The sequence below is a fragment of the Calonectris borealis genome, chromosome 10 (genome assembly GCF_964195595.1).
Source record: "Calonectris borealis chromosome 10, bCalBor7.hap1.2, whole genome shotgun sequence".
Taxonomy (NCBI): domain Eukaryota; kingdom Metazoa; phylum Chordata; class Aves; order Procellariiformes; family Procellariidae; genus Calonectris; species Calonectris borealis.
Genome location: NC_134321.1, coordinates 18,244,087 through 18,267,527, shown reverse-complemented (window position 1 = coordinate 18,267,527; position 23,441 = coordinate 18,244,087). Strand labels below are relative to the sequence as shown.

Genomic DNA, 23,441 nt, shown 5'->3' with positions numbered 1-23,441 from the left:
ATCTGAGGTTTTATTGAGTAGTTTGAACTCAGACTGATCAGGACGTTTAATACGGACATATGGCCCCTCAGGAATGTAGCTTCATTAAACTGGTCCTGTGTGTATCCTGGGATCTGCTAACCCGTGAGGACGGTGCTGTGCAATGGGATCTTGCAAAAAATACCAACAGACTAGATCAAAGGCTTGATTTAAACAGGGCTTGCTCTGCTGCAACTGTTCTGCCAATAAAACCAGAAAAGTGATTGGATTCTGACTCTCAAAGATTTCCAGCTAGCGTGAGCCTTACCAGAGAGATGATCCTCCACCATACTCTTGGGGTGTTTCTGCATTTAGATGTCGAAAAATAGATACTTGATTTCTGAGATTTTTCATGGTTTATGTAGTCCTACCACATGCCACAATTAAAAAACTAAGTTACTGCTCTCACTATGAAACCTCATACAGCATTTTGCTTGGAGCTTTATTCAATGAGCTTTTCATGTCCGCATTGACTCAGTAAGTGCTGCGCTAAATAACCTGCAATGCTGTGGCAGGGCCGTGTACGAGAAGCAGCAGATAGATTTGTTAAATCCTGTGGCTGAGCACGGCCCTCAGCTGTGTCAGCCTCCTAAAGGAAGGAAAGCACCTGAACTCCCAGCTCTGTGCGCTCAGTGGTTGAAGTGCGAGGCTAATCACCTAGTCTCATTTCATTGTAAAACCTCAGTAAAGTGGAAACACAAGCTGAGTTGAACTCTGTGAATGAACAGAACAGCAAAAGTTCTGGGTGCTTTTTTAAAAAGTTTAAAAAAAAATTCCCTCTGACTCAAAAAAACTCCCTAAAATAAAGCAGGAAGGGTATTAAATTTGCAATGAGTGTTGGACAGGAATTTGTGTTGTTTTTTTTTTTTAATTATTTTTATTTTCCCCCTATGAAAAATGAGTTGCAAGAGAGCTTCTGGGTGTGCTGATGAGAGTTGGGCACTGTACAGCACAAAGCCATCTGAGCCCTTCTCACCGCAGTGCAGCCCTGGAAGGAAACAGTTCTTTTGGATGTGAAAACATACAGGCTACAGAGACCTGGGGTGACAAAGTGGAGTGACAGAGGACCTGCAGTAACTCTGATCCAGTTGGGAACTGGTTTTAACAGTAGTTAGAGGCAAAAGGGTAGCTGGAGCAGCATGCAAACTGGCTTTCTCAGGAGCTCCTTGTAGCAATTAAGTGGCAACATAAGTTACTAATTGACCCTTTCAGTGTGTTAAGTGACCTGTGCCTCATTTAAGGAGCTTAACTGCCCCTTAGACAGTTATCTGATGATAACACGTTATTGAAGACTTGGTGCTGCAAGCAGCTTGCTAAAGAGCACGGCTGGAAAGCCTCAAGATCCGTGTAGTATTCCCAGGTCGAGCTACTTGGCTTTCAGACTTGTTAAAAAGCACAGAGCAGTCACGTTGCTTTATGTTTTTCTTCAAACAGGAATGCATTAGACATTGCAAGTAGTGCTTTTTACATACAAAGTGCTTTTTGGAGTTGGATGAAAGTGGGGTTGTTGCTGCTGTTTAGCAGCTGGGTGCTTTTCAGTGGGAAAGGGTGAGCTGGCTTTCCCTAGGCAGGAGAAAAATCAAAGTTTGCGCTTGGTTTTGACTGACCACAGATGTGTTCGAGCTGATGTTTCTTCCCACTTTGGTTCTATAGGTGTGAACTTAAGCATTTTTATGGTTATATTAAAGGAAAATGCTGTTTTAATGACTTAAGAAATCTTAATCTGTTTTAACAACATTTTGCAATGAAATTGTATTTTTCTTAGAATGACTTGCAGCCAAAGCTTTGATCAGCTCCACCCTAATTTGCAAACAGCTGCGGTCTGTGCGTTATCCTCTTTACTCCCTCAAAAATTTGAAAATAAAATTACTTACTTTTGTCCTTCTCTAGATCTGTTTCTTCAGTAAGTTAAAAATTATCCCCTAAAAGTGATGGTTATATTCAAGCTCTGAATTTTTTGAGCTCTGAGGCTTATAAAAGGCCAATATAACCAACTGTGGTTGTTTAAAAATAGCAAAATGAAATTGGGTTTGGGAGAGATATGAGCTGCCTTTAAAACAGATACTGTCATCAGCAAACAAAAGCTAACTGAATATACATTTCTAGGAAATGATAATTCCTAGAATTGCAGTGAAAAGTCAAAGATGAGCTTAACAATCAGTTTAAAGATAAAATGAACCTACTTTACACTCAAGACTTGTAGATTTTTTAGACTATTTAACGTAGCTCAGACTTTTGGGCAAATATTTGCTCCTCTCTATTTGAGCCCTAAGAACTGTTGTGGAGCATACTTAGCAGGTTGTCAGCATGTCCACGGGTCTGATAAGGGCATGTAATAGTACTTCATTCATTTTTTTGGACATGTAATGTTTCCTACTCAAGCTACTACTCCTTGAAAGAACAGTTACCACCTGTCCTAAGAAAGGCTGAGTGTGTAGGAAATGTTGGTGTCCTATAACCTTTGCTGAGCTCTCCCTATGCTTGTGATACACAGAGATTTCTCTGTTTTCAAATATAAACAAGGTATCAGGTTTCCTGGTAGTGAGAGATGGAAATCTCTCGTGTTCATTCATAAAGACAACTATGGTGCAGATGGTAGAATCAGTCTAAAAGTGAAAATGAAAAGCTTTGCTTTTATGTCGTGTAACTGCCATCCCATTTTGCTGCTGACCTGGAAGCTGTAGTTCGTGTGTTGAGGTTAAAAATGCTTACATGAGGAGGGACCCTCCCTTGTCATCCCACACTGTGCCTGCAGGAAAAATAGAATGCGGCTGCGTGGTAAACTAAATGGGGACCTGAAATCCAACCTGTGTTGGTTGCAGCGTCTTTTCAGCAGAGCGGGTTACGTGTTGGAGAAAAAGGGACTAGGAGAGGAGCAGGGAAGTGAGCCAAGAACTGAAGGGGAGACGGGGGCTGGAGGATAGGCATGACGATAATAATAGAAGATCTGACTAATTGGTAGTGTGGCTCACTGCAGCTGCTTGCTCCCTAATAGCCTGAGTGAGTTTTGAACTGTGGTTTGAGTGGTTTTAGCACATTTTTGCTTTAAATGCATCCAGAAATGAGATTTTCTTGGTCTAAAGAAGCTGTTACACCTTATGAGCTGGGTTTTTTTAAGTGACTAATTTGAGTGTTCTTGATTTCAGTTGTGTCTCAAGCTGTTTTGTGTAGAACTACCCTGAATCCTTCTCTGTGCTTTTGGTGTTTTATAACATCTAAATAAATACTATCTAACTTAAAAAAGAGGAGAGTCATATATCAATTTTTTTTTAGTCTTTCTTTTCAAACCTCTTACTGTTGGTATTACTGTTTATTGCTGTTTCCTGGATGGTTTTTAATTTAATTTAACACACAGTCCGGTGTGCCCAGAGTTTTGTTGTTTATGTGTTGGTACAAATACAGAACTCTTCTGCCTATGTTCTCCTCTCACAAATTGTAAACAATTTGTGCTTAACCAAGATCCTCAGGATCTCACTATTTCTCAGACCGGATCCAACTTAAAGTGCCGTTCACGTACAAAGAAAGGCTAAATAGCATTGTCTGTGTGTTGAAATGTGTAACGAAGTTCACTGCGCACTTGTGTGCTGAGTCATTTGGAATTGAAGCAGGTTTTGCTGTAGTTCTTAGTAGCCTAAAACTTAAGCCAACAGGTGCTAAATAGGAGGTGTTTGGCTTCTCTTTCAGATGCTGGTTCCAGTGTGGAAGAAATGGAATTCAATTGGGATGAGTATCTAGAAGACACAGGAGCAACTGCAGCCCCCCATGGGTCTTTTAAACATGTGAGTAAGGGAGTGTGTGTTTGCTTACCATCTCCTACATTGTTTTTTTGATACACTGAATGTTTAGGGTTTCTTTGAATGAGTCGATGCTCTCAAATCTGGAAGATTAACTAGAATCATGTTTCTTAGAGTAATGAGAAATGAGGAATTTCACCTTTTTGTATTGTTTCTCGTCTTCCTCTCTGTGCGTAGCACAAGGTAATCACATCTCCAAGTGCTGAAAGATAAAGGACTCTTGGTCTTTTCTGCACCAGAAGATAAGCTTGATTTTTCTCATAAAGCCCAAACTGGCCAGTCTCTCTCTTCTTTTGGTGATTGCTTATTGTCCTGGTTCCGGCTGGGACGGGGTTAACTTTCTTCCCAGTAGCTTGGGGGGTGTGCTGTGTTTTGGGTTCGGTGTGAAAGGAACGTTGATGGCCCATTGATGCTTTGGCTGTTGCTGGGTGATGCTTGCACCGGGAGGGGGGAGCACAGCCGGGGTGGTGGACCGAGCTGGCCAATGGGGTATTCTATACCATGTGACATCATGCTCAGTATAAAAACCAGGTGTGGCGGGGGGGCTCGCCCCCTGTTCGTGACACGCGGTCGGTGAGCGGTTGTGTTGTGCATTGCCTGCTTTGTGTATTCTGTTATTGTTGTTGTTCTCATTGTTATTATTACTGTTCTACTTAGTTTTATTTCAATTATTAAACTGTTTTTATCTCAACCCGGGAGCTTTCCTACTTGTGCCCTCCCGATTCTCTCCCCCATCCCACCGGGGGGGGTTGATCGAGCGGCTGCGTGGCGTTTATTTTTGCTGGCTGGGGTTAAACCATGACACTACTGGACAACTGCTATGGAGGAGCTAGCTTTAGAAAGTTGGTGGCATAGTTCTTGAACAGCAGAATTCAAATGTGCTCTCAAAGAAGGTTTTAATGGTGGCTCTCAAGGAGGCCAAGGAGAAAATAATAGCTCTGCCAAACACTTGACTGTAGCAGTTAGAAAACTGATTAGGATAATTGTCGATCACAGGCTTAATGGATAGGATGAAGTCTTGATAAGCCCTTGTCTTTACCCTTGGATATCTTTAATCAAATGTTTGTTGGTAAAATCCTGGAGTGCACTGTCCCATTGGGTGAGATCTGAATATGAAGTCTGCCTTCTTGTACGGGGTCATCACTGAAGGTAAGCTGTATAGATCTGGTTTCCAAACCTCTTGGATCTCTTTCAACAATTGAAACACCTTCCAGCCTGTATCCTTATCCAACTCTTTATTGAAGTTGCTATTAAATAGTCTTTCAAAGACTGGCTGTGGGTCTTTTACCATGGCAGTGAGGGTAGTGACTTGTGTGTGGCACATTGATTGGAAAGCACTCGGTGGTGCTCAGGCTTTCAGGTCCAGTATCACCACTTCTCAGTACAGGAGACTTAAATCAGCAGAAAAACAAACTGAGGTCTGTTCCAAAGCATTTTGAGTGGCAAGGTGACCTGCAGAAGTGCAAAACATTAAAGACCGTATTAAAATACGGCAGTTGTGTTAATAGTAAAGATGCACAGTAAGACTTTGCAGAGGCTCTTCCATACACTGGGATGTAATTGTAAGCTTTTTGTTCAAAAGAAACATTCAGGTATCTCATTTCTGAAGGGGAGAGGCCTGTGCTTGCTTTGTTTTTCCTTAGTGTACTAAGGCTCTAGCAAGAGCAAGCTTACTCAGAGTGGTGGTGTCCATGCAGCCCGCATTGAGGGAGCAGTATGGAATTGGAGCAGTGGCATTTTGCAGTAGTGCGAGGAGCGGTCTGTCTGCTCCTCTGGTGTGGCTTACCTTGCGTAATCTCTGTTAAAGAAGCTTGCTATCATAGCTCGGACATTATACAAACCAATTATAATGCCAGCTTTACAGTGGTGGCCAACTGAAATAACATTGCAGCTATATTTTGTTAATTGGCAGGAGACACGCTTTGAATGACTTTGTTACCCCTGCACTGCACCCTTTGCCAACTCAGCTGTGTCAGACGAGGTTTGATTGCTGTGGCCATCGTCAGTAAAAATACAATTAGGTTTTAAAAAAAAATCCACATTTTTTATTGTTATTATTCCCTACTCCTGTAGGACACGGTGCAGTTTTGCTGGTGCAAGTAACGTTGTCGCGGAGAGTGCTTTAGCGAGCAGGTGTGGGCAAAGCCCAGCCGTGCCGCCCAGTCCTGTTCTGCTGCATTGGGTGCCCTCTTGTGGGCAGCGCGGCGGAGGAGCTGCGCCTGGGGAGCTCGGCTGGCCACGCTCCGCACCCCGGCACGGGGGGCTGGCCCGGGGACTAGGGGTGCCAGGAGCACTGCGCAGGGCGTCATGAATGGGCCTGAAAATACGTGCCTGCGAGTTCAGGAGGGGGACTGCCAGGCATTTGCTAGCAGAGTTCCCTTGGAATTTGTCTGAAGGCCAATTCTGATGTTCTCTGTAATAAGCTTGGCATAAAATTTTGGAAAGTTAATGCTGACACCGAATTGACAAGCAGAGAGAGGAGCATATTTACAGCAGTGTCACATCACCTAGATCTTGCTGTTAATAGAAATTCAATAGTGCAAGGTCACATGCTTAGGATTTCTGCTGCCCGTTAGAAGGCAATGGTTTGAAAAAGGTAGAGGAGAACCTCAGTGCCTCCCAGTGGATAGTGACAGCCTGTCTATGTGACAAAGCCCTAAAAAAATGTTAGTATGATCCCAGGTACAGTAGGTGAGAGATTTTCAGTGGAGAGCATAAAGGCACTGATGTCTCTGTACTGGCGACTGGTGGTCGCTCTGGCTGGAATCTGTGGGGTGCTAGTTGCTTGACTTGAAGAATGACATATTTTTATAATCTACCATCAGGAGGGCTAAGAGGGAGGTACTTTTGTACTCTCGAAAAAACAGAGTGGAAAAAACTAATCTTGAAGAATAATATTAGCACAAGAGCAAATGGGCATGTGTAAATAATTAATTAATATAAATAAGTTTTAGATGGAAGCTTAAGTTTTTTGTTTGGTTGTTTCTAAATATTGGAGACTGTGACCAGCCTCCCATTATGAGTGATGGGTGAGAAATACCTAACCCACATTGTAGGAGAGTACATGATCAGGGTAAGAAAATGTAATCCATGACTCAACAGCCTGTGTTAGCAAAGAACTATACTAGCTGCTGGGAGAGAGGACACTTTTACATTTCTATTCTTATATTAATTCTGAAGGCTTTGCTCTTACTATGAGCAGGATGCATTGGAAAATGTAAGCTCCTTCCTCAAATTAAGCATGTTCTAATGTTTAATTCATTTGCATTTTAAAAATTAAACAATATTGAGATCAAAGTGACTGTTCTGCCTAAAATCTAGCAGGAAAAAGAGTTTACCAAAAACCTGGAGTTGCACTGGATGCCGGTGCTGTCATCCCACCTTAAGTCTAAATACACTTTCTCTAGAAGTGTTGGATGCTCTTTTTTGATTCCTTTCTGCAACTTATATATGTGTGTGAACATATATTAAAAATAAGTTAGTGTTGAACATCATCTGAACACATGTATTTGCTATGTGTTCTTGCATGCTCCTAATACTTTTTGTCTGTTCTTTATCTCCTGAGCTGAATCAGATCCCCAGGTCTGACCTGTGACGTGGCACAAAACGGGGGGATAGTACTCAATGGGAAGGAGGGCCCAGGGGTCGGAGCTGCCGAAGCAGTGCTGTCGCTAACCGCTCATGGCCATCTCAGCTTGCCGTGCAGCAGGAAGCTGCCGCTCTCAGACCCACTGCTCCAAAGAAAATACTCTCGGAGCTTCCACAGCATCTTCTGCAAGCCAGCCTGCTCAGTGAGCCAGCCTAAAGAAACAAAGTTTTGTGCTTTAAACCACTCAGTGGTGTTGTCTTGCCCAGCTGCCAGGAGAGGGTGCTAACTTGTTGGTCTCTGCTGTACCCACCGGGAAACATAAATGACAGTGTTTGAAAAAGGCACCTGACTTCAGGGAAAGCTCCATCTGTTGCTGTTGGTTTCGTTGAATACGGCTCTCTCTGCCGGGAGGTTTTTCTGAAAGTTTGGGCATAGAGAGCTGCACAGATTTCCCAATTCCTCTGACTTTGTGTCGAGCTCATGCCTTTTCTTTCAGGAATCAGAATATGAAGTCTTTAGTAATATCCCTTCAGCAAGGCAACTATCTGTTTGAAGAGGTGACCTCTGTGATATCACTTCAAAACGTCTGCAGGTATTGGGTCCTGCTGATTTTGTTCTTAAGAAGGGTTTTCTCTAGGTGAGGGGTATTAACCTAAAGGATGTGAACAGTTAACAGAGGCATATGCTTTTCTTTCAGATGTGGTTCTCTTAGTTTATTTTTAGCAAACCACTATGTGCTGGCTGATGAGACTATAATAGCTATGGCAGTTACTGAACCGTCAGTGCAGAACTGGTAATAAATAACCCAGAAAATATCTAGTGCATCTGCATCGTACTGAGAGCCTTTCTTGCAGTTGATTCAAAGAGGAAATGGAACTTGGGACCACTTAAGAAAGAAAACACCAGTTACATTCAGCTGAGAACAGGGGATCAACATGTTAGATTTTTAATTAAGACTGAGGCCATGGAATTAAGCGTAGCTCAGAAACATACTGTAGTGAGAGCAGAACAGGATCCTTCTGCTCTTTCAGGAGTGTTTGAGCTGGGAGAAGTTAGGGATACGAGAAACTTAAATGTTTTGCTTTCTCTTTTTATGTTTATGCTTCAGTATCTGAGTACTGTGCAATCAGATTCCTTACCTGCGCACAACACACACACACACACAGAGCACACAGTATTGGATGCTTTATTGTTGTCAAAGCACTGAAGAACACATACTGTTTAAGTTCTATGCAATTTATGTAACAATGCTACATACAGAATTATTTAAGTTCTTGGATAGAGACATTAAAATTCCTTATTCTGCAATTTGTGCAGATCCATGCTGCCTTAAATGAGCATGGGGGAGGAGACACTGGTATCGTTATCTAAAGCACGTGTATGTTCTTTAAACAGGCGTTTTGTCCAAAGAGGTTGAAAGACATAGTTTAACACAAAAAGTCAAAGTTGTGTTGCTGAGTTTGACCTTTAGTTTTGCCTAGCTTGACAGCCCAGCTGTGAGTTGGAAAGCTTTTCAGTGATGGGTGAGGTATTGTCCAGGGCAGGAAGGTGACTTGCAAGATACTGATGTAAGGTTGAAAAGATACTCTGAAATGCAAAGGAGATTTCATTAACGATGATTCTGTGTACATTCCAATTTGGGTCACATAATGTGATGAAGTTGTTTCTCTGAAGAGACTGGATAGCATTTGGCTTGAGGTTTTTTGCTAATGAACATGTCTAAACGGTTCCCCCTGTTGTTCCATGAAGTTTCTGGGAGGTGCGCCAATGTGATGATCTTCTTCCTCTTCAGGTGGATACAAGTTTGCAGAATGGTTTTGCCCCTGGTATGAAGCTAGAAGTTGCTGTCAAGTCTGACCAAAATACCTACTGGGTAGCCACCATCATTACTACCTGTGGGCAGCTGCTGCTGTTGCGCTACGATGGTTACGGGGAAGACCGCAAGGCTGATTTTTGGTGTGATATCATGACAGCTGATTTACACCCCATCGGCTGGTGTGAGCAGAACAAGAAGATTCTCAAAGTGCCTGAAGGTATTGGCTCCATATGCAGAAGCGGGGAGTCCATACAAAAGTATGCTTTTGTCTTTTGTAAGCCTGGCAGGTAGTCTTCGTAATTGCTGTTATGTGCAAGCGGTGTTGCTGTGATGACAAGTTGAAGTTGCCATGTTCTTCTGAAATCCTGTGACTTACAGTAGGAGGCTGCTCTTTCACCAGAGAGGATTTAGCATAATTTCAGAAGTGGACTTATTTTTACAGAGGCTTGTGGTTATCTTAATCATCACCCACCAAATTCTACTGCTTTGTCATTTCCTTTAAAGATTTTGTTGTTTTGTTTCTTCTTTTAAGGTGTTACTGGTGAGTGTGCGGCAGATTCTTGGGAATTAGGCAGTGCAAGAGTGTGGTAATGTCTTGTTGTCTGGATGATCTTTAACAGGCAGGAAGAATCACGGTCTGTCTTCTTCACTTTTCACTTAGGTATCAGGGACAAGATACCTGACCAGGAGGAATTCCTTCAGCGGGTGCTGAAAGGAGCATGCAGTGCTCCTGCTAACCTGCTGGAGGGGGTAAGTGCTGCAATGTGCTGCATCTTGGGTTTTGTCTTGGTTTTCCCTTTTGTCATTAAGGGAACCACTATTCAGATTGTCAGTTCAATTCCTTTTTTAAATTTAGGGAGCATTGTAGTATGCTGATGACCTTAAAGTTTGCCTCTCTAGTGTTTCCTATTTACAGTATTTAATTTTGATAGTGTTGTCCTGAAACATATCTTTCAGTGCAGGTTTGGGCTGTTCATTAATGCTGTCAAAAGAAAGACCTTTTTCAAACTCCCTTAGGTGTCAGTCTTCCTCCTGTTCTGCTCCTCTTTCATACAGCTCTAAGGAAATAACCCTTTATTTATCTAGCTTTCATGTTGTCCCCTTTCTCAGTTGATTCCTTTCACTAATTTTTTTTTTTTTACTAATGGGCAGGTTATTGTTTCACTTCAATCCTGCATGTTTGCTAGTGAAGAACCAATTTTTTATCCCCTCCTCTAGACTTAAAACAATATTTGCACCTCGTATCAGTGTCTGGTTGTAAAGTACAGAACATAATTTTTTTGAAAAATGCTGTTGACGTCTTCTTTACAGCTAATGTTTTTATCTTTTTATCTTTTCTGTCTAATCATCTTTGTATGCTAGATGACTCAGTTTTAGAAAGAGATTATTCATGTTTCCTTCAAACCTTGAATATATAAGTGATAATGCTTCTGAAAATGATGATGAGGACTGAAGTGAAACATGTGACTATATCTATAGGCAGTGCAGAAACTCTGATGCAAGCACCAGTGATTCTAAACATTGTCATTTCTGTTGTCCTGTGTTACTAAGGGACCTGTATTTCTTTACCTCTGTATTTGTATTTTATGCAAAAAGAATGTGTATAAAGAAGTGGAAATATGGGATTTGTTTTGGTCTGTTGTACAGAATAATTTGTGTTCTTTTTGTAGCTTCACAGAGGGAAAAATCCATTGGATCTCATTGCACCAGGCTCCCGACTAGAACTGCAAAACGTCAGGGATTCCCTGGAAGCCTGGATAGTCAACGTGGTAGAAAATGTTGGTGGGAGACTTAAATTGCGATACGAAGGGCTGGAGGATTCTGACAAATTTGACCAATGGATATTCTACTTGGACCCTTTCCTTCATCAAGTGGGGTGGGCAGCTCAACATGGATATAGCCTGCAACCACCTTTAGGTACTTCAAAACATTTATCTTTTATATGGTGATCAGAGGCTAGAGAATGCTGTTGCTGCTTTGGTGCTCTAAATCTGTCTTCTGGATGCATACAGTCAGTGTGTGATCTGGCAAATATTGTGCCTAATGAAATGTAAGTGAAAACACCAGTAAATAGTCCTACAAGACTTTTCACCCACTCATTCAAAAGTTGCTAAGTGGTTTTGGCTATCAAAACTTTGCACCTGTTTGTGGAAAGGGAGGAGCTGAGGAAGGGATTGCCTTCACAGTTATTTTTGGTAGGTTTGTATCCTGGGCAGGGGGAAAGTCATCTGATTTTGAAGTACTGCTTAACAGGAGCTTTTGCAGCTGGGACTCCAAGTCCACTGGGCTAATTAAGGGCTTGTCTAAAGAGGTATTAAGCGGATATGAAAATGTCCTTAAAAATGGGTGCCCAAGGAATGAGTGCATGGAAGCGGAGGCAGAGGGTGGGACAGATGACCATGTTTTCCAGGCATGTGCATGTCAGGGTGGGTCATCAAAGAAGTGGGGCATAAAATGGCTGAAATGCAAATGAATTGCTTATGAGCTGAGCAGTGACGTGACATGTTTCCTGATGAGGGGAAACCTTGAGATAAAACTGGAAAATGTTGAGCATTTTCCTAAAGCCTTTCTGCAAAAGCAGGTGTACATCTAAGGTTCTGGCACACTCTGTGCTGTTAGTTGGGGAAGTTCAGGTTGTTTAGAGCAGTTGTTTTTGTTGTGGGTTTTTTTTTAATGTTTTCCCCTTACAGTGAGAAGAAATCATGCTGAGGAGAACAAAACAATTTCCATTGAAATGACTGAGCATACTGCCTTTGCTCGTGCTTGAGCAATCTCTGCTGAAATCAGGATTTTGAACAGGGAGACGCCAAATCACTGACAGAAACGATTGGGTGGATGGGTGGATTCCACTAGCACTATTTAAGGGAATAATGGCTTTTAAAAATTTTAGTTAGCTACTAGACTTGTTTCCTTTTTATGTCTACATAAGAGCCTTTGATATGCTCACAGGCTTGACTTCAGGGATCCTTTGTGCGTGATGGCACTGGTACAAGTAGTTCATCTTCTACAGAGAGGTGTGTGGTCTGCAATTACAGATGCTAAAAGAGTAATTTATGCAACTGGGACAGAATTGTGGAACATTTATTGAGCTTTCTGCTTGCTTAAGCATAAAACAGACTAGCATTACTCAGGTAGGATTTGTTTTCTGGTCATACATTTCTCCAGAAGCTTTCCTCGGTGTTGATGTGACCTCCGTTTTCTCAGAAAAACTAGACTGGGCAGCGTATGGGTGATACTGCTGCTTGACTTCAGTCCCTTTTTGTAACACATCCAAATGTCTAAGAAAACAGTAAGTTTTTAAGAAGGAAGGTATTTGCACAGATTCTGAACAGATGTGAATTTAGCACTTGGAGGAGCACAAATCAAACTGTGTTTTCTGACGGAAAAGAAGAAAGAGGATGACTTCATTCACCGTTTTCCTTTCTTTTTACTCAAGCCATTAGGTCCTTGAAGAGCGAAGCAGATTGGCAAGAGATCTTGAAGAAGGTAAAAGAGGAGGAAGAGGAGTCATCGGTTCCTACAGATCTCTTTAAGGTAAAGACACAAATGTGTAGTTAATGCTGTGGATGATAGTCATGAAAATGCTATATTCCTAAGAAATGATTCAGGGAAATGTCCTGTTACTGAAACTTTTTAGGCTGTTTTGTTTTGGTGTTTTAATTTTTTTCCTTTCTCTCTCTATTTTAAAAAATCATAATATGATACAATTCTTGTTAAGTTAGACCACGCGCCCATCAGAAGTATGTGAGCCATTAGTTATCATATGGGAAAAATCCCTGGTTCTGATCCTTTATAATGGCATCTCCAGTTGTTCACCAGCTGGTCTTGCGGATTACTGTCCTAGAGGAGTGCAGGGTTACTGCAGTCTCTCTAATTGTGTGAGTACACTGAAAAGTTTAACATGTGTAACACCTAATCTGTAACCTGATAAAGTCACACATGCTGTATAAGGTGTCCTGTTATATCCCGAGTGTTAGCAAATGTTACTACTGAGTCTGAATTTAAATATACATGAACTAAAATTTAAAAAAAAAAAACCAAACCTTGACACGTTTTGAGAAGTAGGAATGTAAATTTAGTCCTTCGAGTTCTTAGTTCATTTTTCTCAGCTTCATTTGGACGTGTGGGCAGAATATAACAGGAGATGCTGTTGCTCTTGAATGTATTGGGTCATATACAGAGCAGGATATACATAATTCTGGAGCAGGAATCCTGTTTTGCAGGTTTTTGTTAGGCTGAAAATGGAGACTTATAGTTCTCTTTTAGATTAGCTCATGATGAGTGCTAAAGGTTAGGGGGAAAAAAAAAATTCTATTGACTTACCAGACCACCCTGTATTGTGAAATCTTGTTTCTGTGTGGAGAGTATCAGAGGAGGAAATCTTTGAGAATGAATTTCCTAAAACTCAGAAAACTGTCAGTCTGAGAGGACATAGCTGGCCTTTTCTCTTCATTATAGAGAGGTTGCTGGTACTCCGACATGTTTATTTCTTAGAATGAACTAATAAAAACTCAAGTTATCCTCTTCAGTTGAATTACATAAGGTACATCTTTTGATGGAGGAAGGCAGGTAATCACTCTGATACTTCATTTTTCAGGATAAACCTGTGATTGGAGTGCATTCGTTCTCTGAAGGCATGAAGTTAGAAGCTGTGGACCCAATGGCTCCTTTTGTAATCTCTCCTGCTACAGTTCTCAAGGTACCAGGGTTCTTTAACTTGTCCGGTGAAGATTCAATTCAATTGCTACTTCTCTTCTTAAATGCTCAGGAAATTCTCGTTAATTGATTATCTTAAAATCTTGAACTAGTTTTCAAATTAAGTATTTTGTATGTCTCCCTTAGTGGACAGGTTGCTAGGAAAAAAAAAGCTTAACTGCTGATGGTGAAGACATTGGATTTGAAAGTGGGGGAAAAGTTCCATAAAAATACAAGTTCAAAAGGTCAAATGGCCGAAATTGTCAAACCCAGATTTTTAAAATTAGATATAATCCCTCATAATCTGAGTAGCCACTAGATAGATTTTGGGATTTTGTTTTTGCAACAGTTAATGTCATTACTATGTACAGGCTCTGATGTTTAAGTAGCCTGGTTTTCAAACAAGGGCCCATACATGGATTTAAAAGTTGAAATGTAAACTTCCCAAAATAATCAGGTTTTGAGCAACTTCTATCGTCCTGTTCTAGTAAACGGGTGAAAGGTTCTAAAGAGACCTGCTTTGATGTAGTAAACCAAAATGTTGCTGTACAACATAAAACTAGGACATGCTTTAAAATCTTTTTTTTTTTTTTTGTATTTTCCAGGAATGGTTGCTTTTTCTTTAGGACAGATAGTCTCTTAATATGATATCCTACATTTTGGTGATCAGTCTCTTTTAAACATACAGTTTCTTCAAATAAGATGCTCGCTTATTACTAAAAAGGTGCAACCAGTTCCAAGCAAAGCAAGATAATTTTCTTTTCTTGATATTTTCTTGTCCTGCTCCTAGTTACTTCAGGAGTGTAGTGGTTTTACTTGTGACAGTCCATCCTAGGACACAGTTCAACCTTGTTGAAATAAGCAGTTTTGTTATTACAGAATGATAATAAGACTGCAAACTCTAATTTCTCTGCATTTTTCATAAGACAATTTCACATAGCACTTGATCACCTTATTTTTTGAGTGGCCGTACATTGTCTTTTATTATTACTTATTTTTGTTAAGTTTCCAGGTAATGCAGAGGAGTCTGCTGGTTTATGAATCCCACAGATTCTTTTTAGTTTTTTTTTCTACCCTCACAGTATTTCAAGGTAAAGGGTTTCCATCGTGCAGTGTTGCTGTTTAATAAAGTTACCAAAATGGGGGAGAGGGAGCAGTAGATCAGAATCTACTACTTACAAGACCACATGGTTCTCTTTTGGCTAACTACAGGTATACAATGAAAAATATTTCATGATAGAAATTGATGACTTGAGACCAGAGCGTACAACCAGCCAGTCTTACATTTGTCATGTCAACAGCGCTGGTATTTTCCCTGTGCAATGGAGTCTGAAGAACGGCTTGCATCTCAGTCCCCCACCAGGTATGTTTGTTCAAGCTTGTCATGCTCGCTCCTCTTTGAAGGAAGTAGATTGCCAATTCCCAGAGTGCTATGCTTAGGACAACACTTTTGCAAAAGAATTACATGTAGTAGCACAAGCAAAGAACAAGAAAGATCAAATTCTGAGAAACAGGAGCTTTGAGTTAGTGAAACTGAAGTTTCCTGGGTACATGCCTGGATTTGAGAAGATGACAGTGGCTGGGGATGCTGGTCACGCATAAAAACCTGAACGCTTGAATGAATGGAGTATGTGTTCCAGGGCTGAAGGCAACGTTGATTTCAGCATTAATTAACATTCTGATATCAGAAGCCTATAGTCTTTTCGTTGGATTTTTGCTTCTGGTTAAAATGGAATGTTGTTATCCAATGTCTTACAATATTTTTAAAATATCTTATCACTTAGAAGTTAATGAAGTATTTTTTTTCCAAGGACCTATCAGGCAAGGTAGCAGATTGCTGAAACATTGCTTCAGGACATAAGGGAATTGGGGAGTGATCCTCAGCTACTGAAATATTTATGCATTTTCTCAAAATGGAAATGTCAATGGTATTGTAAAACCAGGGACTCAGTACTCGTATTCACTGCCACAGAATTCGGAATGTTTTGTTTTAGCTGCTCGTGGCATCAGAGGAGCAAAGAGCATGGGATGTTTGTCTCTTGCCTTCCCTTGGGTAAGGTACGAAAAGCAGCTTTGCTTGACCCAGCATTACCTAGAATTTTGCGTATGAAAGATGAAATCTCAGCATGTGACTGGAGCTGACAAAGATTTTAAGCTTCTCTTCTTGTAGGCCCCCCTGGAAATGGTGGGCATTCTGAATTGTCTCAAGAGTCCTACTGGCACTGATTAAACTGAGAAAAATAAATAGGTCTTTCTGTGGTTAGGCCCTCTCTGAGGGGTAGTTGAACTTAATGTTTTTAGATTGTCATGTTAATACTATATTCTTAGACTAGTTTTTAAATTTTGTTTGATTTCTTAAACCCTTGTCACAGACATCTCTTGTAGGGGAGTGCTTCCAAGGTACTACTGGAATAACTGCTTGCTCCTTGCTAATACACTGCCAACTTCAAACTATCATGGCAGCACACTTCTGCACTCAGTTCCTTTCAGTTACTTGCTTTTTACTAGATCACAGGGAAGCGAAGTATTTCCTCTAAGTAGAATTTAATTTGTCTTTTTCTTGGAGAGCTGCTATGTCTCCTGATGGACTCCCTTCAAACATGTATGCAGATTTACAGCTGCTAGCAAACTTGATGAGCCTCTTAGGATGACTAACTGCTCTCTTTAATGACTTGGCATTTAACATGTGTTTGAGAGAGTAATATGTTGGTATTGAGCACATTTTGGGTGCTCTATTTAAAAAAAAAAAAAAGTTTCAGAGCTGACATGACATTAATGAAGTAACCTTGCGGAAACTGCCAGAATTTCATTTGTATGATGGAAAGGGTGCAGACGCTTCCCCGTGTTTCGATTGCTGCCCTTGTCTGCTTAGCAGATATACTTGATTCACGCTTCAGGTTGCTCTCCGTGAAGTCACTTTTAGTTTGAGCCTTTTCAAGTCAAAAATGGGAATCAAGGTGGGACGGTGCCCCAAACTCTGCAAGGAGAATAAGGAGGATATCTCAAATATGTGAGAACCATGCTGTGGGCTGACCTCAGATGGCTCAGTGAAGCCCTAGTCAGCTGACAAACTTGAGTGGCCCAAACAGATTTCAGTGATCTATACTTCATGTCAGTGTGAAATGAGTCATTTGTTCTCATGCTGTTAAACTAACCCCTTTGCCTTTTTTTCACCTAGGTTACCCTGGGCAGGACTTCGACTGGGCAGACTACCTCAAACAATGTGGTGCTGAGGCAGCTCCCCAGAGCTGCTTCCCTTTGGTAAGGTTCTCTTGCAGAAAAATCTCTTTTCCATTATGTGAATGACACTCTTGATTCCAGGGAGAAGAACCTTCTGCATGTTTTTTACTTAAAGTACCTGTGATAACTAAGGAAATGGAAGAGTTAAGAAAGTGCAAATGTATGTCAACAGTAGTAGGTGCATGCCAGCTTCCTAGATAAGTAAGTGGTGGACCAAATGCTTCAGTTGTGATAAAGCAGTTTGAAAAGAAATGAGTGTTTTGTAAAATTGAGATGTGTAAGAGTCCATGGAATAGTCATTAAACAGTATCAATCCTTGGCACTCCTGCAATTGTGGAAACAGGGCCTTTTAATAGACCTTGTTTTCATTTACTTAGTGTTCTCCTTCAATCTTCCTTCCTTTCAGCTTGAAAAATTCATTCCATTGTATTAATCAATACCAAGTCATCTTAAATTAGTACCACGTAATCATTTTAAATTAATCAGTGCCTGAAGTACTTGCTAGATTTTGGGCTTTTGTTGGTTCAGTGACAGTATTGCTCTCTCCCAAAGCAGAGTACCTTGTCAAGCAGAAAACGGTACTATTAACACCTGCCTTCCAATTCCATTTACAATACTTGGGCTATTGCAGTGCTTAGGGGAAGAAATTAAAATGAATAATTACCATTTTTTGAAGAAGGTGTTGCTGGCTATGAATTCTTGTTGCCCTTGTTCTGTCTTGTAAGCTGTGGCATCTTAGAACAGGTCATTGAATTTATTATCCCTTTTCTGAGAAGAGTTGATCACTGTAGGCTAGTTCCAGAATTCTTAACGTATTGATCCTGTAGTTACGTTGCAGAATGGCTCTGGGAGGAAGAGTCCTCTGTCTGGCTGTTACTTCTTATCTTTAATTCAGGGGCTTCAGAGCTGGATAAATACCCATTCTTATGTTTTAGGAATTTTTCCAATAAATGGGGACTAAATTGGTGAATAAAGTGAAATCCTACTTATCCAAAAAATGTAAAATGAAAAGAAAGCTTTCTTTGCTGTCTGCCAGAACTCACGTGGATGAGACAGGAATGTTATTTGCATACATAAAATGGATTTCCAAGCTGACATAATAGAATAGAGAGCCTGGTCAGGCTATTTGTCAGACTTGTCACTTAGGTAGCAAGCAGCAGAGAATTCGTGGTTGCTTAGAATGCACTCAGTCCTTTCAGTGAGTCTCAGCATCCTTATTTTTGAGTACAAACATGTTCTTTTCTAGGTCTGTCTATAGAGCCTTTTTTAACTTAAATTCTTTGTAGTTTATAATGTATCTTACTTGTATTCAATGCGCTAATTATCTGAAGTCTTCTCTGACTGCATGAGTATTTTTCTGTGTTACTCAAACACAGAGGCTTTTATGTGTTGCTCCTGTTCATGGCTATTCATATCATATACTGGACATACAGATGGTATTTTACTGAAGTATTCTGTCTTATTCCTAGTTAACTTCTGACCATGGATTTAAAGAGAATATGAAACTTGAGGCTGTGAACCCAGTTGATCCTGAAGAAGTTTGCATTGCTACGGTCACCAAGTTGAAAGATTCCTACCTCTGGCTTCAGCTGGAGGGTAAGCCTGATGTGGGAGAGGAGAGTAGCACTTGCATTGATTCTTCTGTAGTACCATCATCAAACCTGAAGAGTATCTGGAGCAAACTCACTGCCTGCTGAATATGGGCAGCAAATCACCATTTCCTTAATGAAAACAGGAAAAACCCATTTGCATTGTCTGTTTCCCAGTTAACCTTGGATGGCAGTGCTTATTTAAGCCAGGCAAAAATGGCATTTGTGAATTGCAGTGTGTCAGTGCTAGGCTAGTGCACTGTGCGGAGTGCTGATCAGTGTCTTTTAGAAAGCAAGGGCCTTGTAACATTTTTACAAATGAGTGACTTGCATTCTGAGCAAGCTTTGACCAGATCTAGGAAGAAAACTTTTAGAGAGGTTCTTCATTAAGATAGAATAGGCCTATGTCAGCCGTTCTCATTATAATGCCATTTCTTGATTGGAAGTACATCAGCATGCGCTTACTATGCCTGCATTGTGCATCTCTGCTAAACTGTGGATGGCGGATTCCCATCTCCAGCCTTTAGGAGGAAGCAAATGAGGTCAGGAAGAAATCTGGTCAATAAAAGGGGATGAATAAACAATTGATATTGTGTTCCAGGTACGCCATAAGTAAAAGCAGCTTCACTGGCAAACATATAGCTAGCATTAACCAAATGAGGTTTTTTATTTTTGTAAGTTGTTTCAATTTTTGCTTCTCTAAACTGAACAGGCTCCAAGAAGCCCGTCCCTGACTGTATAGTGAGCGTGGAATCAATGAATATATTTCCAGTGGGTTGGTGTGAGACGAATGGATATCAGCTCAGACCTCCTCGCAAAGCAATAGGTATCAGTTCTGTTCTGTTTGCAGTAGTTAGCTGGGTTGATAGAGATGGTGAGACTTTCAAGAGCAGGCTACTGCAGAATAATTGCAGGCATCACTGAATTTGGAAACACTCACCATGTAGAGAGAATCCATGCCTTGTGCAACTGTTCCCCTGGCTGTTAGGTCCAGTTGGAATCCATACAACAACTCCAAAACAGGCAGTGTTAGCTTGAGACCCTTGCACGCTGTGCGAGCGCGTGGAAATGATCCATTAGTCGCAATAAAGAAATCATATCTGTGTGTATGCACACACGCCCATGCTATGCATATACTTTTATCTGAGCTGTTCTGGCATGTGTCTGACCCTGATACTGATTTTACACTTGCACTTGTGCAAGTAAAATTAGTGCCATAACAAAATGGTGTTGAGTGTGTATACACTTTGGAGTTGAAATAAAGGGGACTAGCTTTCTGAATGGGCCAGATGGTTATGATCCCTTAATGACAAAATGTGGAAAAGTAAATCCTACCTGTTTTAACTACACTAGTAAGTAGCATAAGATAGTGTCTTCTCTCAACTGGTTAGTGAGTTCTGTTTATTAAAGTTTAATGGGAGTTGGAGAAACTGAAGAACTTCCTGAAAATTTATTAAGTAAGATAATAAAATTGTAAGATTGGAATGAGCTGTCATTTACTGCATGTCAAAGCAAGAGAAATCTGAGACATGTCTGCACTGCCAAGGACAGAGGAGTAGGGGGGAACCTAATTAGAGAAAAGATGCTTTAAGAAAAGATCCAGAAGTCTGGGGACAAAGCCTGAAATTGCTGAAGAGGCACATATTGCATTACCTTGTTTAATATTGTTACCTGGTTGGGAAAGCCAGAGTTAGCAAGTGGACCCATCACCTAGTTGACTTTCTTAGTTGCAACCGTGTTTTCCTCCATAGCAATTGGCTTAAGTTATATATGTTTCTAACCAGCTAATTTCATTCCATTTCAACGTTAAACAGCGTTGAAGTTCCCTGTGCCAGTAGAGTGGTGAGTTAGGCCTATGAACCTAACCTTTGGTGAGGTTTCAGCACCCAAGGAAAGCCTATCATTCCTTTTTGGGTGGTATTACAGGTAGTTTAGGGGCTATGATGCAAAGAAAGACGCACAAAAGGTGACATTTCGTAGAAGACTGGGGATATGCATGCCTGATTTAATGAATTTTTAGTGAAAGTTGAAGTAAACCTTTTGGGTTACTTCAAATTATATGGGCCAGCATGTATATAGTGCGAATGGATGAGCTATCTAACATTGCAGTGACTTTGAATATAGATTCTTTTTGACATATAACTTGGAGGAAATGAGTCAAGTATATATATTGTACTAGAAGTTTCATTTGTTTGCCTCCCATACTTTGCTGTTTCTATTTTCTTCTTCTTCCTTTCAGTAAACAAGCAGAAAAAAATTGCAGTAGTTCAACCAGAGAAACAGTAAGTACCAGGTTTTTTGCTTTTATTTTTTTGGGGGGTTTGTTTTGTGGTTTTTTTTTTTTTCCTTTTTCTAATTGGTAAATCATGTTGTCTTGAGGAGATTTAGCTTTACATAAGTGCTATACTGAGGGTTGAGAGATTCTACAATCCATTTATCTTAATGCTGGCAGTTCCTGTTGATGTTGAAAAAGACCTCTTGCACTGCTATAGTAGGAGATTAAAGCATGGAATTTGTTTTTCAACAATGCTAGTGCAACTCAGCTGAATTATTGAATAGGTCAAGTCATTGAAGTTCTGGGGTTGAAATTGTTATCTTTCATTTTTAAAAGATTCCATTATCTGTGAATATTGGAGTGCAATTAAGAAAAACTAGCCTGATCTTAAGACTGTGTTTATAAGTTTGTGCTTCAGCCTTTTTTTAATGGTGATTAATAGGGAAAATTACTGGATTCCCTTTTGGTTGTATTCCCTTCTCAAATAATACAGTTTCTGTAATGTAAACATGCTTAGAAAATGTGGCTGCCTTAACATGTAGCTGTGATTTTGCACAGCTGATCAGAAAATTTGGCTTTAGTGTGAGTATTTTCATTTAGTAGATGAACTTCTAATAGTTCCTTCCCAGATTAAATTTGGCCCAGACTAGCCAAAAAGGAGAGTTCTGCTAATATCTACAATTCGTCTATAAACTCTTTCATGAATGAAACTCATATGGAACTCCTTCATGTGAGCCTGCTCAAAAATGCTCAGTAGAATGCCCGACAGTTGGTTTTATTGACTCTTACAGCTTTACAAATACCAGATCTGTCAGTAGTCCTGCCAATGTTTTCATTGCTCCTGAAATACTGAGCAGACTGTTCCTCCATGTTTTGTAGTTGGAATCCTTACCAGTGTACTTGAGTCATTTTGGTTGTATTTCATTTAAAATCCATCTTTTTCAAAATGCATAAGGTCAGACTGTACACTGCCTTGTGCCATGAAATGTGAAATGAAGTTAAAAGGCGGCAGAAAATGTAAACTCTTGTCGGTAGCTTTGTGTGGTGTGTTTATCAGCATGGTAGCCCGTATACTTCAAGCAAGGAAGGATTGCTGCTAGCTGTAGCAGTATAGTAGTCCTTTCCAAATTGAATTCGATAGTCCTTGCATGTTGTTATTGTGAAACAGGGGAGGTATGAAAAGCAGATTAATAAGGCTGGACCTGGAGAAAAAAAAATTAATGGTTGGATTTTAGTAACTGAGAGGTGACTGTCCTTACCATCTGTCCCTTTTCCCAATTTCTTTCTTTCCCAATTTTCTTCTTTTCATTTCAGAATTTTGTCTTCAAGGACAGTTCATGATGGACTAAAGAACCAGGAACTGAACTCTTCTGACTCAGGTACTGATCAGAGAGGGCAGGCTAACAAAGACAAAATCCTGTAACAGTTTAGCTGCCTCATTGTTCAGCTGCTCAACAGTTTTCTGTTAGGAGAGGGTAGAGGAGGAAAGGGCTTGAAGGTTTTCATCCCTTGATGAGTTGTTGAACTTCAGAAAAGAATGAAACAAACAAAACCATACAATTACTTGTGACCTGCAATTGATATGTGCATTAAACCTGGCAATTAGATTTTTACACCAGGACATCCCCCTCAGCAGAGGATATGTGGAGCCAAATGTGTACTGTGACCTATGCAGATGATTTTTTATTGTCACCTGTTATGTTTAATAATGTTGAGAGAAACATAACAGGCGCACTGCATCTGTGCTCTTGAGTTGTTAGATTCTAGCTTTGGGAAACAGGTTTGTCTGTTTTTTATGATAACTTCATCATCATGATAAACAAAAGCAATTCAAACAGTAAACTGCTTTGTGTGCCAGATGGCGAAATCTAATAATTTTCTAAACTGTTGCAAGAATGAATATGATGAATAAGTACATCTGCTGGTGAAACAGTCATACAGATCTATCTGTTTGGCAACAAAATGCCTCCTCTGCTGTTTTCTGTACAGTGAAATGCACATCTGAAGCTGCACCAAATGCAAGCTTTATAGAAATGATTCATGCTTGCTTAGCATTTTAATTGGCTTTTAATAGAATCATAATGTAAATTTGACTTCATTTATTTATCTGCCAGTTACCAACTACTGAATTTAAGACCTTTAAGTGATAGTGTTGCTCAATCAAGAAAAACTACAACACTGCTAGGGTAAAACAATTTTGTATTTATACACAAGTATCTTGCAATACGTATTATACATAACTTCAATTTTGAGCAGCGTTGAACCATTAAATAGGTTTAGAAAACTTGATGTCACTTCATCAAAGGTCACTTCATCAGTTGCTGCATCTTTTGTTTGCTGATTGAGGGAAAAGAGTTTAAAAATGCAAAGCAATGTGATATTGCAGTTTAGGATAAACAGTGGAGAATAACTTTGCCAGCTTCTC

The 23,441-nt window shown here is 40.3% G+C and overlaps 1 protein-coding gene across 1 annotated transcript in view; it reads left to right on the top strand.

Moving 5' to 3' along the window:
• The window catches only part of SFMBT1 (Scm like with four mbt domains 1), an 82,908-nt gene that overhangs the window by 46,418 nt on the left and 13,049 nt on the right, over positions 1–23,441 (top strand). Inside the window, exons 3-14 of the mRNA XM_075159227.1 lie at positions 3,703–3,797; positions 9,194–9,434; positions 9,879–9,967; positions 10,888–11,134; positions 12,654–12,751; positions 13,815–13,916; positions 15,125–15,275; positions 17,091–17,173; positions 18,622–18,748; positions 19,454–19,567; positions 20,981–21,023; positions 22,331–22,395. Coding sequence (XP_075015328.1) covers positions 3,703–3,797; positions 9,194–9,434; positions 9,879–9,967; positions 10,888–11,134; positions 12,654–12,751; positions 13,815–13,916; positions 15,125–15,275; positions 17,091–17,173; positions 18,622–18,748; positions 19,454–19,567; positions 20,981–21,023; positions 22,331–22,395 — 1,455 coding nt within the window. The remainder of the gene's footprint in view (positions 1–3,702; positions 3,798–9,193; positions 9,435–9,878; positions 9,968–10,887; positions 11,135–12,653; positions 12,752–13,814; positions 13,917–15,124; positions 15,276–17,090; positions 17,174–18,621; positions 18,749–19,453; positions 19,568–20,980; positions 21,024–22,330; positions 22,396–23,441) is intronic.